General features: G+C 39.8%; 1 protein-coding gene across 1 annotated transcript in view; it reads right to left on the bottom strand.

The window, feature by feature from the left end:
- The window catches only part of mdn1 (midasin AAA ATPase 1), a 93,712-nt gene extending 76,723 nt beyond the window's left edge, over positions 1-16,989 (bottom strand). The window contains exons 1-22 of the mRNA XM_029141553.3: positions 16,694-16,989; positions 16,211-16,437; positions 13,028-13,252; positions 10,211-10,318; positions 9,841-10,033; positions 9,563-9,772; positions 9,006-9,137; positions 8,763-8,866; positions 8,284-8,398; positions 7,991-8,163; positions 6,781-6,862; positions 5,874-5,969; positions 4,563-4,675; positions 3,771-3,919; positions 3,509-3,569; positions 2,991-3,202; positions 2,807-2,910; positions 2,002-2,146; positions 1,498-1,594; positions 1,252-1,365; positions 197-344; positions 13-120 (exon numbers count right to left, since the gene is read on the bottom strand). Of these exons, the coding sequence (XP_028997386.1) occupies positions 13-120; positions 197-344; positions 1,252-1,365; positions 1,498-1,594; positions 2,002-2,146; positions 2,807-2,910; positions 2,991-3,202; positions 3,509-3,569; positions 3,771-3,919; positions 4,563-4,675; positions 5,874-5,969; positions 6,781-6,862; positions 7,991-8,163; positions 8,284-8,398; positions 8,763-8,866; positions 9,006-9,137; positions 9,563-9,772; positions 9,841-10,033; positions 10,211-10,318; positions 13,028-13,252; positions 16,211-16,437; positions 16,694-16,789 (3,012 nt within the window). The 5' untranslated portion in view covers positions 16,790-16,989. The remainder of the gene's footprint in view (positions 1-12; positions 121-196; positions 345-1,251; positions 1,366-1,497; positions 1,595-2,001; positions 2,147-2,806; positions 2,911-2,990; positions 3,203-3,508; positions 3,570-3,770; positions 3,920-4,562; positions 4,676-5,873; positions 5,970-6,780; positions 6,863-7,990; positions 8,164-8,283; positions 8,399-8,762; positions 8,867-9,005; positions 9,138-9,562; positions 9,773-9,840; positions 10,034-10,210; positions 10,319-13,027; positions 13,253-16,210; positions 16,438-16,693) is intronic.
- Between the last annotated feature and the right edge of the window lie 26 nt (positions 16,990-17,015).

A 17,015-nucleotide genomic window follows, 5' to 3' on the forward strand; every position in this document is an offset into this window, starting at 1 on the left:
CACCACCCTTACTTGTTTGAGACACTTTGTGTTCCTCATCAATATGTGCTGACACACCAGTTTCTCGACCAGAGGGTAGGAGCTTCTGTCCAGCTGGGTCAAGAAGCTCAAGCAAAAACCCTGAAAATGTTGAGCAAAAAGTCACCTTAGACTACATGAACGTGAAAAGTAAAAAGACTAAACAACAAACTCCTACCTCATAGAGCGAACGCTGGACACTGTTGCAAGGGTTTCTAGACACATACTTCAGTGCCCTGCACAGAGTTCGCAGGCTATAATGGGGTCTGTGCCCTGTACCATCCACAAGATGTAAAATGGCCTCCTTTCTTACTGCCAGATAAAAACTGCAAACAAAACAGCCATTTGGGTATGATTAAATAAATAACTGTTATAACTATACTAGGATTGCAATAACAATATAATTTGCAATAAACAGAATAGACAAACAGATCACGAATATTAGCTATAGAGTTCCAATTTCTTTCTGCAGAAGCGGATACACTGCAAACATACAGCTCAACAATAGTTCACACAAAAAGATAATTGAAGCTTGATTCTTCTTCTGTGAATATTACCGGTACTAAAAATAGGATGATCCTTTCTCAGAATGTCACTAAAAATGTCATTCATTTGTCACCTTGACTACTAGAACTCCTAGCTCATTGGATGTCCCAATATTTGTTTAAAAAGGCTATGGTAAAGTCAAAATGCTACAGCCACATATCTGACTGGAATTAGCAAGACAGATCAAATTACCTATGTTAGTTTATGCAGTACTTATATAGTTCTTAAAACATATCGCAGAATGCTGGTCTACTTGTGGTTCAGAAAATTTCTAAATGTAGAATGGGAAGAAGAACATATAGCTACCAAGCTTCTTCCTTGTTTTTGTTCTTTTATCTCCTACACTCTTTTTCTTCTTCTCTATCCCCTTGAACTGTATTAGTAAGGGTTGTGTAAAATGAAAGCAATTCTGAGGTCAACTGCAGTGACAAGCCTAGAGCAGAGCAAAGGCTTGTTTGTGTTCATCTAAAGCCCCTGTTATTCAGCAAATATTAAAACTGAGGCTCCAGAGCCCCCAAATTTGTACTGGGGCCACCCCTAGTTTGCACAGCCTAATCAACAAAGATCCTGCAGTAAGATCAGAGTTTGATTAGGCAACTAGCCACCTAAAGCTAGCTTCCTGTTGACGTCAGTACTGGATTGGTACTAATGCATTATTGCTGCAACAACAGTATATTTAACACTAACCTTATGATGCCACTGATAACATTCCTTTGTGGATTTAGGCACTTTAGGTAGTCTGAGACCAGAATTTGTAGGTCTCCTTCATTCTCAAGTTCATCCACATACAGCTCAGTAAACCTTTAGGCACAAAAAACAAATACATTGGTAAAGAACTTATTTTGTGTTGTATGAACATTCTATTAAATTATTCTGAGCCAAAAATCAAAAAACAAAAATCAATAAAGTTCATGCAATTATAAATATTCTCACCTGTTTCTCAGACCCAAAGGCAAGTCCCTTTTTCCCACATCAGTAGCTGGGTTCATGCAGGCAAACAGACGGAAGTCTGGGTGGCGAACCAATGGCTCTTTGGTCAAAACATAGCATGTTATCACCAATATGTAGGAATTGACTCATTCCAGCTACAGGGGCTCTTAATCTATTGCAATCAGTGTTATATTTTAAACTTTACCATAGAAATGTCAGAAATTAAGTCTGGCCACAGAAGTAAAAACTAAAGCTTGAAAACGTAGATGTAGAAAAAATTTAATTAAGTATCTGAAACATTCATGGAAAATGGCCAGATGATAACCTGAACTTTCAATTGTTGGTTTTATTCAAAAGGTGTCAATATTAATGAAAAGTTGCTGTTTTTTGTCAAAAAATAAAAAAAAAATGTAAATCAATCAATACATTTTGGACATTTCCATTTTTATGAAAATATTTAAAATCCATTCTGATGTAAAAAAATAAGCGGATGATAGTAATACTCACCGGTATCCCCACGGTCCAAAAGAACCAAAGATGAAGAGCTGCCCTCCAGAAGTCCACTCAGACATTCCAAAGTCTCTGCAGCTGCCAGGTTAATCTCATCCAGCAAGATCCAGTGCCCCCTCTTTACAGCCTGGGCTAATGTTCCCTATAGATTAAAGAAAAGCCCTACAACAACTGGTTTGACTAAAATCTGATAAATGCAGCACATTTTCCTGGACGCTTAGAATTTTGTAGAAATTGTGCCAACAAAGGGTGATCACATATATTACTGCAGTTTAGTTGGAATTTATTCTTTTGCATTACCAAGAGTGCCTAGAATCTTAACACAATGCTCCCTGGTTGGAATTAAACAAATAGTTAAAACTACTTTAAAACTTAACCGATTTTCAATGGGGGTCTCGGGTAGTATTTAAGAATCGGATTTTAGATGGAATTGAATGGATTCTTCCATATATTCTGAAGCCTTTATTGGTCATTATCACATACAATGTACAATGAAATTGGTGTTTAACCCATGCCCTGCAGGTGCAGCCCGGGGAGCTAGAGTCTTACTTAAAAACACACTCCCCGGGCCAACGCTCAACCACTGAGCCACCAAGCCACTATATACAGAGAAATTATCATTCAAAGCACAAGTTGTAGTCTTTGAGCCCAATGCAAAAAGGCCTCTGGCCTGTTTAAGAAGCTTTTTGCAGAAAAACAAATGAAAATCAAATAAATTGAAAATCGGTGAAGTTTTCTATTGAAACACCTGTGCCTTAAAGATACTAGTAAAGATTTAGACTTTGAGAGTTGGGCTTTTTACCTCCACAAAGGAAAAGACCATAGCAGTCTCACAGGCTTGGATCTGTTGCTGGGTCTGACTCAGTTTTTCAGCTAATTCCTCCCACTTCTCCTGCAACAAGGCAACTATACAAACACACCCAGGTTTTGGTCATTCACTGTATTAAAGTAGCTTACATACTATATCTTATGATTATTTAAACCACCATTTGATTGCTCCTGCAGTTTCTTAGAAAGGGCAGACTTGCAGACATGGTCCATGAGTTTGAGCAAGTCATTCCAGCGCTTCTTCCTGAAGCAGGTTTGTACATGACCCAGAAAGGTCAGGTTCTGTTTCCTTGAGTAGGTCTGTGAGAATAAGTCTTCAAAGGCTTCCCGGAGAGGGACTAAGATCTGCTTGTGGTCTACTGGCTTGTATCTGCATTAGATAGGATAGATTAGGATTTTGCTTCAAAAACAGAGGTGTAACAAAAGAAAATTGGAAACAAATTTAAAATACTATACTATTATTGTTTAAGTCGCATGTTTACATGATTTTTACTCTATGTGCAGATTCCAGATTAATGCATTCTGAAATGCAACTGCATGACAGTTACTCTCCTATTTCTTTCTTTTCTTTTAAATAAATTTTGTTCTTACAAAAGGCCTTAATATTTCATATTAGCAGTACTTAAAATTTAAAGAAACTAAATATTGTGGTTATATTGAAACAGAGGTTGCTCACCCTCCAAGCAGGTCTGCAGTGTCACTTTGTTGGTTCATGTTCACAATACGTAACCTATGTCCTGTGATGAACATATAAGCAAACAATATCTGAATCAGGACTGGTGATAACATTTATAAAGCAATCGGGCCACTTAGAAAGAAGTAGTATCAGATGAAGGACACCTGCAAACCAAACCACTATACATATTGATTTGCTACTTTTTGTCTACAGAACGTATACAGACATTTGCACTCAAGAAAGAAAAACAAATAGTAATCACCAGTCATTCTGGCCAGGTGCTGTACAGTCGTGGTTTTTCCAGTTCCAGTCTCTCCCACGAGAAGAACAGGCTCCACTTTAGCCACACAAGCAGCCAATTGCTCCATCAACACACAAGATGGTCGTGTGGCAGCAAAGGGCTCATTGTCTCTGTTCATGACAAGAATAACATGAATATAATCATGGCCTATGTGACATCTATATATTTGTATGTAGACCCTGATACCACAAAATCAGGCTCCACCTTCATAAAATTGAGAATAAAATACTAAACTAACATTTTAAAAAAGTTTCCCTTGAGCAGATGCTTTTTTAGAAGGATATTTGACTTTAGCCTACTATGTAAAACATACAGCATTAGAACATAAACAGTGTCATTCTAAATTTAGACCTAAAATTGAAAAGACCTAAAAACCTATGCCTTCTGAAGTGTAATAAGCATATATAGTTTTTCTTTCAGATATTGGCAGGGGGTACATTGACTGCAAGAGCCTGCTAGTTCAATGACTGCGAAGCAGAGAAGAAATATCGTTAGGTGCTCAACAAACTGATAATGTGTATACTCTAACTCTTATTTGTAGAATTTGCCTAATATATTTGGTTTTAAAAGTTAAAAATATAAGCTCAAAAGTCAGTTTTCAGCAAGTATGAAACTTAGATATTCTCATTTCAGCCCCTTCATGTTGCTATGCATAGCATAACTCAGTGATCAAAAAGTTGTGTTAGTGAAAGTTAGCAGAAACAAGCTGTATGTGCTGTTGACAAATGGGGTCTAAGAGATTGTCTGACTTACACATTTAGCTGCACAGCTCCCCTCTGCTTTCGACTCAGACTTATTCGGCCCACCGACACCTCCAGTTCCGTTTGAGAGATTCTGGGGTAATACATATGGCAGAAGTGATGGGCCTGGAGACAAACAGTAGACACAAATGAATATGGGAATATATATAGTATTTATATAAACTGCGAATAATTATAGAATTTTAATCTAGACCTATTTTGATTTAAATGAGTGCCCATCATCCAGTCATATTCAGTTTTTGGTCAAACAATTATCCTCCCTGTAACTGCCTCTTCTGGCTGATCCTTAAGTCTCTGATACTCCCTCTGCCTCATATTAAATGAAGGCAATTACGTACAATTTCATTATTACTGATACTACTTTACTTGCTCAACAAAACACGCACATGGAGGCACACGTGTCCGACATTACTTTGAGTTAGAAGGGAACCCTTGAAGACTCAGTATTATTTAATTAATATTTCGTTACAAAACAAAAGCTCCAGTGACCGAAGTGAGCGACTGTCTGACTGACTGCTTATGTTTGGGAGCGAGTGAGAAATACTGGAGCAGAGTACGTGGAGTGACACTGATTTGACCACAAAAAAAGTGAACAGCGACTCATTTGACCGCAGTTGTCATTTACGTTGATTAGCTGCGTAAATACGTCTGTGAATTGCATTGTTGCATGGAGCAGCCAGCCACCGTTCATTCACTAACTCACGTTGCAAAATAACACAGAATGAATTGTTATACGTTTATTTTATTTTCAATTCAGGTTGCATCTTTTTTTTAATTTTAGTTAAATTTTCTGTGTGCGCCGACCGTATCAGTGCTGTTGAGGCTTGCATGTTGTATGCGCCCTTTGTCACTGTTATGTAGTAGCATTGAGAATCTTAATTGTGGTTTTGCTACTAGTGGTAGGTTTTTTTTTTTTTTTTTTTTTTTTTTTTTAAAGGATGCGCCCATAGGTGATTGACTTGCTGACCGCATCTGATGGACAGAGCCAACACCTCAAATTCTTCTTTCTGCCTTAAATAAATGGCTAACTCACCAAAAGGTATTGTGAAGACATTTCACTTATTCTTATGCGCAAACCAAGCAGGAGATGCTGCGCTCAACAAAAGCCAAAACAGTTGCCACCTTATAAGAAGTCGAGTCACAAATGCCCGTTAACCACACAATCTTTCTGTGTATCATCTTTTCACATAAATATCTCACATTACAACGTTGACACCTGGGGCGGCTTAATTACTGCATGCTTAAATGGAGGTCTGATGAATAAAGTAAAATTATATTCAGAAAATGAAGCTTATTAAAATACCTTCTCTTTGGAAATGTTAAGCTTGCTTCCAATAATCTCAGCTATTTTCAGTCGACTTTCGGGTTTGGATAGCATAGCAGTGAAACAGTCAAGAGCCTGATAGGAAAAAACAAAGACAATACAACTTCAGTAAGGTGATGTATATTGAAGAGGTATAAATCAACACTGAAATGAGAAAATAAAAATATTGTAACAGTGTACACACATCTTAACAAGCAGCATGGAATACCAGAGATGGGTGCCGTGTTGTGTTGTTGGACATTACTACTTTACATGGGCGTAGGGCATGGATGTGCTTAAGGACAATTGTACTGCTGGTCTTTCAACTATCCCTTCCGATTACCCTGATCAGTGTCAGTTTGCTTTTCTAACTGCTGATGGACAGAACACACTTGACCAAGGTAATCAGTAGTACAAAGAACAGGTAGAGTTGGAAAACTAGGAGGGCCTTGTGAACTAGATTTGCGTAACACTTGGTGTAGGGTATAGGATGTAGTTTATATTTCTTAACTGGTGACTTGAGTATATTTTTATTGTGATCAAGAATGTAGTTTGTACCAGCCTGATAACCACATAACAATAAAAATGATAATCATATTAACATTAGTAACAGTAATAAAAAGCAAAGCACATGGCACATACAACAAACATGATCAGCTACTACAGACCCTACTATCACAAAAGGTTGTGCAACAAAAAAACACCTCCCATCACAATGGCGGTACACGCATTTGTGAGGGTATATGTCACCGACTGCCATCAGTGAAAGTACACATACACCCACAGTGTACCAGTGTATTTACAAAAACAACTGTCTTTCAAACACTGGAGTGGTTTGAAATAGGGAGAAAAGAGCACAACTACTGATGTCCTGTGTCCACCTTGGGGCCAGACATGTACAACTCACCTCTTGGAAGACATGTTGTGCTGTGGCAGAGGAGGTGTTATCAAAGTTGACACTGATACGGTCACACCATTTCAACAGGTCTCTGTGGAATAATATCAATTAATGAAAAAAATAAGTGATTTAGAAAACACAAACGGCACACAACATGTGACACTGACATAATGCCTCCCCTAGCCCCTTAACCATTAAAATAAAGGCAGACGTCTAACCTTTGCTCTAATAGGAACCAAACCTCAATTCTAACCTTAGCCCTAAATTCACATCTTGACCCTCAAAAAGGCCTTTAAAGTTGTGAGGCCCAGCCAAAGGGCCCCACAATTGACCATAGGGCCCCACTCCGATGTAACCGCAAGGGCGCACACACGCACACGCACACGCACACACACACACACGCGCACGCGCACGCGCACGCGCACGCGCACACACACACACACACACACACACACACACACACACACACACACACACACACACACACACACACACACACACACACACACACACACACACACACACACACACACACACACACACACACACACACAATTAGCTAATCAGAAATAACTATATATTATATATAAACTATATATTTTGTATATAAGTGACAGCATTATTCCACCAACACCTGGCAAGTCATTCCTTAGCATGTACATTTGTCACATAACCTTGATTTTTTTCTGACAGGGGATTGAATGTCTTGGTAAGAAGTCATCTAGGTGTAAACCCTAAAAAAAATTATCAAATTAAAGTACTTCATCTTTTTAACCTAAATGTCTTGGTCTATGGTAAAGATGACTAAATTGGCTGTTCCATTAACATAGTTGGAGGAATCGTGTTGTATCAGTACAGATCAGGATCAGCTCTGATCATCCATTCCGACCTGATTTAAAACTGGTCAGGTAGATCTTTTTTCAGATCTATAAAAACATAAGGATAAACTTTGATTCCACAGCATGGACATTGTATTGTGAAGGCAGGCACACAAATGGTAAGCGCTACCGTTTATTATTCTTATTAATATTAGTAGTAGTAGTAGTAGTAGTATCATAGTTGTGTGACTTTGTGTATCTTTTAAATGTTATTTCAAAAAGCACAAGATCAAAAGACAATGACAGATCTACACAGCAAGTACAGAACAAATCAGCACACACATCTGAAAATAAATCTCTTTCTAATAGCACACAAAAAAAATCAGTGAGCTGGGTCTGACCTCAGTGACAGTACTCTCCCTTCCAAAGGTGTAATTCCATCCTCAAAAGTATGCCGTTGTTGGTCGTGGTGGGTTTGGAGTCTGCTTGCATCAGAGTGTCCAGTCAGTTGGCAGTAGATGTCCAGGAGACGGTCTGCCACTACTGTCAGTCTTGAATATTTGCTGATGAGCACCTACAAGCATGCAGATAAAAAGTAATTTGATTTAAAAAAAGAAATAGAAGCCAAATAAATAAAAACATAAAAAATGTAATATTAAGATTGTTTAAATTCTTTAAGGTTAATAGTAATTACCTTCTTCAGCTCTTCTCGTGTCATGTTTCCAATTTGTAACTTCATCCAGTACTTATCCAGCAGCACAGCATGGGTGTTTTGTGGCTTGTGCCAGCTGCCACAACTGTAGTACATTCTGCAATAATAATAATAATAATAAAAATAATAATAACAATAACAATAACAATAACAACAATAACAATAACAATAACAATAACAATAACAATAACAATAACAATAACAATAACAATAACAATAACAATAATAATAATAAATAATAATAGAAACTTTGTTGATCCCACAGTGGCTAAATTTATCTATGCATTGAACCCATGCCCTGGGGGAGCAGTGGAGCACTAATGTACAAAATCAGCTTGCAGTTTTTTTTTTGGCAGCATTTGTAACTTTCCAAAATCCAACAATCAATCATTTTTTATTCATTAATGGACAATGCTTTGCTAAAAAACATTTACATTTTATTTATTATTTGGAACTTTTACCTTCTTGTCGCAAAGAACTGAAATCCAGAAGCTACATCGATCCAATCGTCTCGTCCGGGAATCATCAGCCTTTTGTTTTCCATCAAAGGAAGGAGCACAGATATCTTCAAACAAATGTTTGACATGAGAACAGATATTAGCAATGGTCTTGTGATTAAATCCTAACTAAAAAGATTATTTTAAACAAGATGTATGTGGCAAGTCAAGTAGATTCTTTACATTTCACAGCAAGTTTTTACCCACCACATCAAGGGGTGCATGGTCAATGTCTTCCAAAAGGATCCAATGGCCTTCAGCTACAGCTTGTGTCAGTGTTCCTGGCTGCCACACAAACTTTCCTGGAATATCAGTGCAGCGGTACATACCCAGCAGCAACTGTGAAGCAAGCAAAACACCAATACTTTTACCTTTCCTGTCACTCAATAATGTGTTGATAAAACACATCTAATCTTAAGTGTGTATCAGTAGTGTGTCAACTTCTGGAAATATCTGTTAAATTGAAGGAGAATTTATTTTTAGGTTTCTATAAAATTCTGTTTTGACAGACTGTTCCACAAGACTGTCTGAGACACTGCGTTGTTTAGAGAGTTTCATATGACTCTATTAACTCTATTCTACAATAAATACCTCATTCAATATGTTAAGAATGAAAGTGGTAGTATATTGATGTTGCTTCATGTTGATGTTGACTAATCCTGACGGGAAATCACACTTTCATGTAAGGACAAATTGTAGTGATATTATCACTAGAGTAAATTATATATTAAGGTAACTGTAACACACAACATTGTATACCTCACCTTGCTGTCTGTTTGATCGCCGAGCTGTACCTTGAGAATCTCTTTGGCTTGTGTATGACCTGTGACAGCAGCCATAAACTCCACCAATGCAGTTTTACTGCATCCTATAGGACCCTCAAGGAGAACTGGTTTTTGGGAAGCAACCGCCAATGCCAGCCTTCTGAGATTACAGAAAGCTGAATGCACCAACACCAGATCCTTTTGGTTTATCTATGAACAGAGTACATGAGGAATTAAAAAAAAAAAAAAGTATAACCTCTATGAGAAAGGGCACTTACCGGTTCAGCTTGTCTGGGAACTACGCTGGGTAGTACAACACCACAGACGGTTACAACATTCTTGGACAGGTCCTCCAATACAACCTGGCCCCTTGTAAACATATTAAGCTCTTCTTTGCACCACATTGCAGAGCTCTGATTGGCTAATACCAGAGCCCTTTCTACCTCCATCTGCTGTGTTTCTTCCAAAGATCTAAGCAAGTAAATAAAAAAAAATAAAAAAATCAGGCACAATTAAAAGTTAATTTAGTATACATATACGCATTATTTCTGTGGCAGAATAAATTCAGGGACTAAATGTATATCTAAACAAGAAAATATTTATCACAATACTTTTGATATAAATATGATAATAAACAAAGATGCATACTTGATCTTCATGTGCAGGACTTCTTCACTAGTCAGCACCTTTCTCAGAAAGATAGTTTTCTGATTATCAGTCATGTGAGAGACCAGTGCTAAACAATGGGCAGTGTACCTGTTAAAGATGGAAAAGCAGTGATTATTTATTAGTTGCTTTGGCTATAATTTGTTGGCCCAACAGACAAGCACACAACAAAAACATTGTGTTAATACAATTTTTACTGGTTACTATAGGAAAGGATTTTGAAATTTTACTTTTTATTTTAACTTTTATTTAACCTTTTGGGAGACATTGTTTAGCCATCTTAGTTGGGTCTTCTATGTATGATTGTTCTACCATCCCTAACAACTATCTATAGCAACAGAGCAGGCAGGGAATTCAGACTGATCACAGCCTGAAGGTTGACACCATCGCTGAGTTGGCTGGTCTTAGCTTTGAGGCTCCGTAGCCTCTTTCCTGACTGCAGAGAGCTAAAGAAGCAATAAGCAGGATGAGTGGGGTCCCCTGAAATACAACTGGTTTTATCTCCATTAGGGATAAGACCTACTACAATCATGTCATCCATAAAATTCACAAAGTTGGTGCTGGCATGTTGGTGTGCAGTGGGTCAGCAAAGTGGAGAGGAGGGGGCTCTGCATACATCTTTGGAGAGCCCCTGTGTTCATTAGAATAACCTTACTTTTTTTTTTCCATCCCTGACTGACTTAGGTCTCCCAGTGGGGAACCAGCAGCTAACTGCACATTAACATAGCCCCAGATGGTCCAGTGTGGTATGGAGAATTGTGGTTTTGAATGCAGAATTGAAGTCTATAACTAGCATTCGAACACACTGTATGTGTCCTTGTATTTCAGAAGTGTGAGGGCTGAGTGGAGCGCCGTGGAAACAACATCATAAGTTGACTGGTTGGTTCGGTAAGAAAACTGGTACAGGTCCGGAGAGGGAAAGAAAAAGGGATTTGAAGTGCTTCATGACTAACCCTTCAAAGCACTTTACGATGACAGTTGGTAGTGCCACTGAACAGTAGTCATTGAAGCAGCTTGAGCATTACTTTTTTTGGTACAGGATAGTTGTGTGTGATAGTTGTTTCTTTGAAGCAGGTGGGGACAATAGTCTGGCACATGCGAGATGATAAAAGGTGTCTGTGAACATCCCACTAAGTTCCACAATCTCCCAGCTCTTGGCCAGGGATGTTGTCTAGGCCCAGTGTTTTATGTGTGTTGATCTGGCGTGGAAATGTCTTCATGCTAGCTTAAAACAGTCAGGGCCTGGTCATTGGAGTTGGGGTTGGGGTGTTCTATGCTGGGCTGTTGTAAGCTGCTCCATCGTGTCCAAAGAAGTGTTACTGGCATGGGTCTATGGTGAGGGTTTGTAGCCAATGATGGCCAGTGTTTCTTTCTACAAGCTCCTGGAGCACTGTCTGCTTGCTTTTTTAATTTCGTGGACAGGTTATCTCTAGAAACAGTTGGGACTTCTAGTGCTAATTAGGCTGTTTATGCTGCCTGTTCTAAAGGCAGCGTTCCTTTCCCTCAAAAGCCTGTAGACTTTACTTGTCAACCTTGATTTATGGCCAGCACGAACACGAGTGGTTCTTGTTTTAGTTACATCATCTATGCCCTTGGTAATGTAGGCCAGCACTTTCTGATCATAAACTCTGCGAGTCACAGCGCCAAGAGTCACTGATGTAAACACAAAACCCTCCGCTGCAGGTCTTACCTCCTTCAGCCAGGGCTCTGTCCGCTTTGAAGTATGTTAACCATTCCAGCTAAAGCTCCTTCACGGACCTCAGCGCAGTGCAAAGGAGATGAATATGGTCCATTTTATTGCTCAAAGAGCGTACATTGGCCAACACAATAATATGCGGCTAGCCAGCTGATAGTCTGACCCACATTCCTCCTCGCATACCCCTCTTCTGCTTTCTTTCGCATCGTTCATGACTCTTCAATTATGGGAGAGATGGTAGGGGCTGGAAGAGGAGCCGGGCCCTGAGTAGGCTGCAAAGTTGGAGCTCTTCGCCAAGTAAAGAGTAACTTTCTCAATTAAACTAAATGACTGAAAAACCCACCTGAATTGGTGGTGAAATGTTTCTACTGAAAAGAAAAAATTCCAGTTGTCATGACTCAATGACTCATGACTAAGTTGTCAAGCAGCTGCTGCCATGTGACGAGAGAAGGTACTTCATGAAAATTACCAAATCGTTCACTGAGAGGACTCGTTCCTCTCGAGTGATATAAAAGATTATTTCATATTGAACGAATCTTTCATGAACGACATATCACTAATTACGCACTCCCTAGCTGTTTCCTTTGGATTGCTTGCTTTTTTTAAACCCAAGCTCTGACTTGCTCCTAGTCCTCTCAGCTTTAGTTACAACGCATTGACATCATGTGGTGAAGTTGGTTCGCTTTTGCGGGCGCTGCTAGTACTGGTCCCATCCAAATGCAGTATAGTACCATTTTAAGTGTCTCAGTATCGTGCTACCAAATTAATACCTGTATACCGTGCAACCCTAAAGCATAGTTTAGGTGACAAAGTTACATTCCAAACTGAAATTGCACGAACTATACGTAGCCTTGAAGGTTGATCTAGTAGAACATCTGGTAAATACAATTAAAGAAAATTAAATTGAAAACCCAAGCAATTGTGTTAAGCCTTGGAAAGTAATCAGTAATAATGCTTGTTTACATTACATTCAGCAGAAATTACCAAAAAATTACCCAACATATTCACACTCTAGAAATACACAAATACTATACTGAAGGGCCATTATGAACAACAGCATAAAAACACATTTTCAAAAGTCTAATGCAGAAGCAGGCACTTACCATCTAACCATGACGTCACTAGTGAATAGCTGGGACACACAGGGACTCCAGTCCCAGAGCATCCGAAACCTGGCACAGTCAGTCTTGAGGAAACGTAAGGTGGCGCCCATGAGGTCACGCAGTTTCATCCTTCTGGGGCTATATTGAACAGCCGACGACTCCTCACTTGTAAAAAAGAGTCTCTGAAATACTGGGGGGGCACTGCTGAAGTACTTCGCAGAAAACCTTACAGAGAGAGAGCAAGAAAGTGATTCAGGACGAATGCAGTATACAGAAAAGGTTTCTGTGTTAGTGTGTGAATAGTCCAAAATATCCAAGGATGATACACGGACGGACGGACGGACGGACGGATATATGGCTGAGATGCGAGAATAAGGCTAATAAGTAACCCTAGTCAGAGGGGTTACATGCAAAGAATGTGCGGTGAATGGGAACGGAGAAATCCACATTCAAGACTGACGGCGAAGCAACTAGTAGCTCAGTATTCCAACATCCACAAACGGCAACTACTATCCCAACTTGAGATTGACGAGATACAACACAAATTCTACGGCAAGGGGGAGCCAGGACGCCAGGTCAGAGGGGAGGTTTCACAATCTCCCCAACCGGAAATTGGGTACGAAGCCCCAATAAGCACAGATACGCTGAGCGAGGCAGCGACTGACCTGAAAGATAAGATCATGGCGAGATTGAACAGGCAACCCCAAAGCCAACTACAACGGCTAAGTGAAGTACCATCAGAAAGTCTCATGGAAGATGTGAATGCAGCATTGAGAGCGATCCCTACCACAACAATCACGGAAACCAATGAGCTGATATACGCTTCAGCATCAGTGATCCTAGAGGTGCTTGGCTATAAGAGCAATCATGGGAGCCATGAGAAGCAATACCCACCATGGAAACGAAGGTTGGAGGCAAAAACCAAGGCAGCTCGAAGGGAAGTGAGCCGAATGACAGAGGCCCAGAGAGGTGCAATGAAAAGACCGATGCCCAAGACACAACAGCAATGCACAGTGGCTGGTGGACCTGAGGGACGACCACAGCAACCTCTCTGAACAGAATCCAGTGACCATCACAGTGGCAGACAGACACACAGAGTCTCAGGTATGAAAAACTGGACAGCAACCGGCCCTGACATGATCCACTCCTACTGGCTAAAGAAACTCACTGTAAACCATGAGCACCTGGCAGCACAAACGAACCAGCTGCTAAGGAATGGGACTCATCATGAATGGCTAACCAAAGGGCGAACGATCCCGATAATCAAGGATCCCTCAAAAGGGTACAGTCCCATCCAACTACAAGAAAGCCTATGACTAAATGCGGACACAGGAGCAGGCCCTGAGCACCAGAGCCATAGAGGCCCAGATCTACCACACCAGACAAGACCCAAGGTGTAGACTGTGCAAAGAGGCCCCTGAGACGATCCAGCACATAACTGCAGGGTGTAAGATGCTGGCAGGGAAAGCATACATGGAACGCCATAACCAAGTGGCTGGCATAGTATACGGGAACATCTGCGCGAAATATGGACTGGAGACCCCAAGGTCATAGTGGGAAACACCTCCCAAGGTGGTAGAGAACGAGCGAGCCAAGATCCTGTGGGACTTCCAGATACAGACAGACAGAATGGTAATGGCGAACCAACCAGACATTGTGGTGGTGGACAAAGAGCAGAGGAAAACCGTAGTGGTGGATGTGGCAATACCAAGCGATGGCAACATCAGGAAAAAGGAACATGAGAAACTAGAGAAATACCAAGGGCTCAGAGAAGAACTGGAGAAGACTTGGTGAAGGGTGAAGGCCACAGTGGTGCCTGTGGTGATCGTGGTGGTGAGCAATAGGGGCAGTGACCCCCAAACTGGAGAAATATATATATATATATATATATATATATACATATATATATATATATATATATATACACACACATACATACATACATACACACAGCCACTGAAAATGAGCAGACCAACATTCCACAAACCACAATAAACAAGCTGCTCGACCCTATGCAAAGGAGTAAGTTGCTCTGCATGAGGCAAATGGTTGTCACACCAGTAACTGACTCCTGAGTAGATATTTATTTTAACCAGCCAAAGGCAACAGTTATACCGTCTAATCCAGAGATTTGCAACCCTGGTCCTCAAGAGCCAGTGTCCTGCTGGTTTTCAAACTCTCTCTGCTGGTTACCTGGTTCAGGTGGGTCAGTTTGCTGCTGATTGACTGAACACACCTGGCCAAGGTAGTCAGTGTTAGTCGAGGCAGGGAGAGTTGGAAAGCCAGGAGTGTCACTTGAGGACCAGAGTTGCAGACTCCTGGTCTAATCGGTATGTTGATACAGCACCTGTGAGGTTAAATGATTATCTTGACAAAGTATAGTAGTACATCCTTCCTAAAAAGTTAGGAAGGATGTCACGCAGAGAGTCAATGTATCTTTTATCACTGAATGAGAATAAATTTTACCAGCGTGTTTACATGGCAGAAAAGAACAGAAACCCTAAAGCTGATAGTGTTGTGACCTGTTGTGTTTTGATTCACATATCCAGCCGGTGGTTGTGATCACCCTTATCATCTTGTCTATTAACCTCCCCATACACACACACACTCAAATCTAGTGTTAATAAATCATAACAGTAGTTAGACTTTTATTAGTAGAATTGTAATAAGCCTTGGTCATTGCCTATAAATATTTGCATACATCTGGTCATTTCAGATGGCTAGTGTCACACTCTTTTCTGCAGTTGTTAATTTTGACTTTAAGAATATTTTATAATATTGTTGTCAGTACTAACTTAATTTGTGACATTTGTCCATAATTGTGTCAGAAAGACTGGTGCCCTGCACTTTACTCCTGTTAAATATACACTTTAAGACACTTTTAAATTCTAAAACAATAACATATACAAATAGTTGTCATTGGTAATGTAAACCTTAACACCAAATATATCATTGATAACTTAGTTTAACAGGGTTAACAACTTGTTTAATTACCTTTTTTCTGATTTTCTTACTAAAAATACTGCAGAGTTATTGTAAATTACATTTTTAATTATAATCTATCTATCATAGGAACAATAGATAAACACAAGAGAAAAAGTGATGTGTCAATGTGGCCATTTGTGAGTTTAAGACAGTGATGACAGAACATTTTTACATTGTAATGAAAATACTTTCACTTACACCACTGCATCAGGACTGACATTAAGGAGTTTACTGAGGGCCACACACAGGCGCTCATGGAGGTCATGGTTGATCCTTCCAGCAGCTTTGACCCTTTCTGCATTCCGCTCCAAAAGATCCAGAATCAGTGGACGCAGGTGACGTGCAATCAGTAAAGTATAATTCTTCTCGAGCAGAAGCTGAGCCAAACAATCCAGAACACACTGTCTATCCTGGCGGCTCCATATCTGAGGAGAGATGGGGAAGTGGTATGAAGGCCCCGACTCAAAGGCTGTACTAAAGAATCTACTGTTATGATAACTAAACAATGTTCTATATTTCAAGTAAGAAAATAAACAATGTTTAACGACATACACTTAAATTATCATAGAAATGACTCGAATGTTAATTTGTGTAGCAGTTAGGCATTTTTTGTAACAGTGTGTAATGTGAGTACAAAAATATTATATTGCTCCATACACGTAAGAATGTACGATAGCTTACCTGTTTTGACAAATACTGGTTCAGTTCATTGTTATCTTTGTCAACATGTCTGGATATGGTGGCCAGTGAAGATAAATTCAACTCTAAATTTTCCATCGTTTCATCCGTCCTCTACGGAGGATAAGGATATACGGCGATAATAAACAGCACTACTTTTTACCGAAGAAGGACGCAAATTTATTTAAGCAATGAGAGCAGAATGAGTACTTCACCAGTCGCATGTGCAAGCTTGTGATCAACAGACAAGCACGTTACCGTTAGAAGTTCTCATCTCATCCACATGTTAGTAGAGCAAAAACACTTCCGGGTCGGTTCGCTTTAC

Source organism: Betta splendens, chromosome 24 (assembly GCF_900634795.4).
Source record: "Betta splendens chromosome 24, fBetSpl5.4, whole genome shotgun sequence".
NCBI lineage: Eukaryota > Metazoa > Chordata > Actinopteri > Anabantiformes > Osphronemidae > Betta > Betta splendens.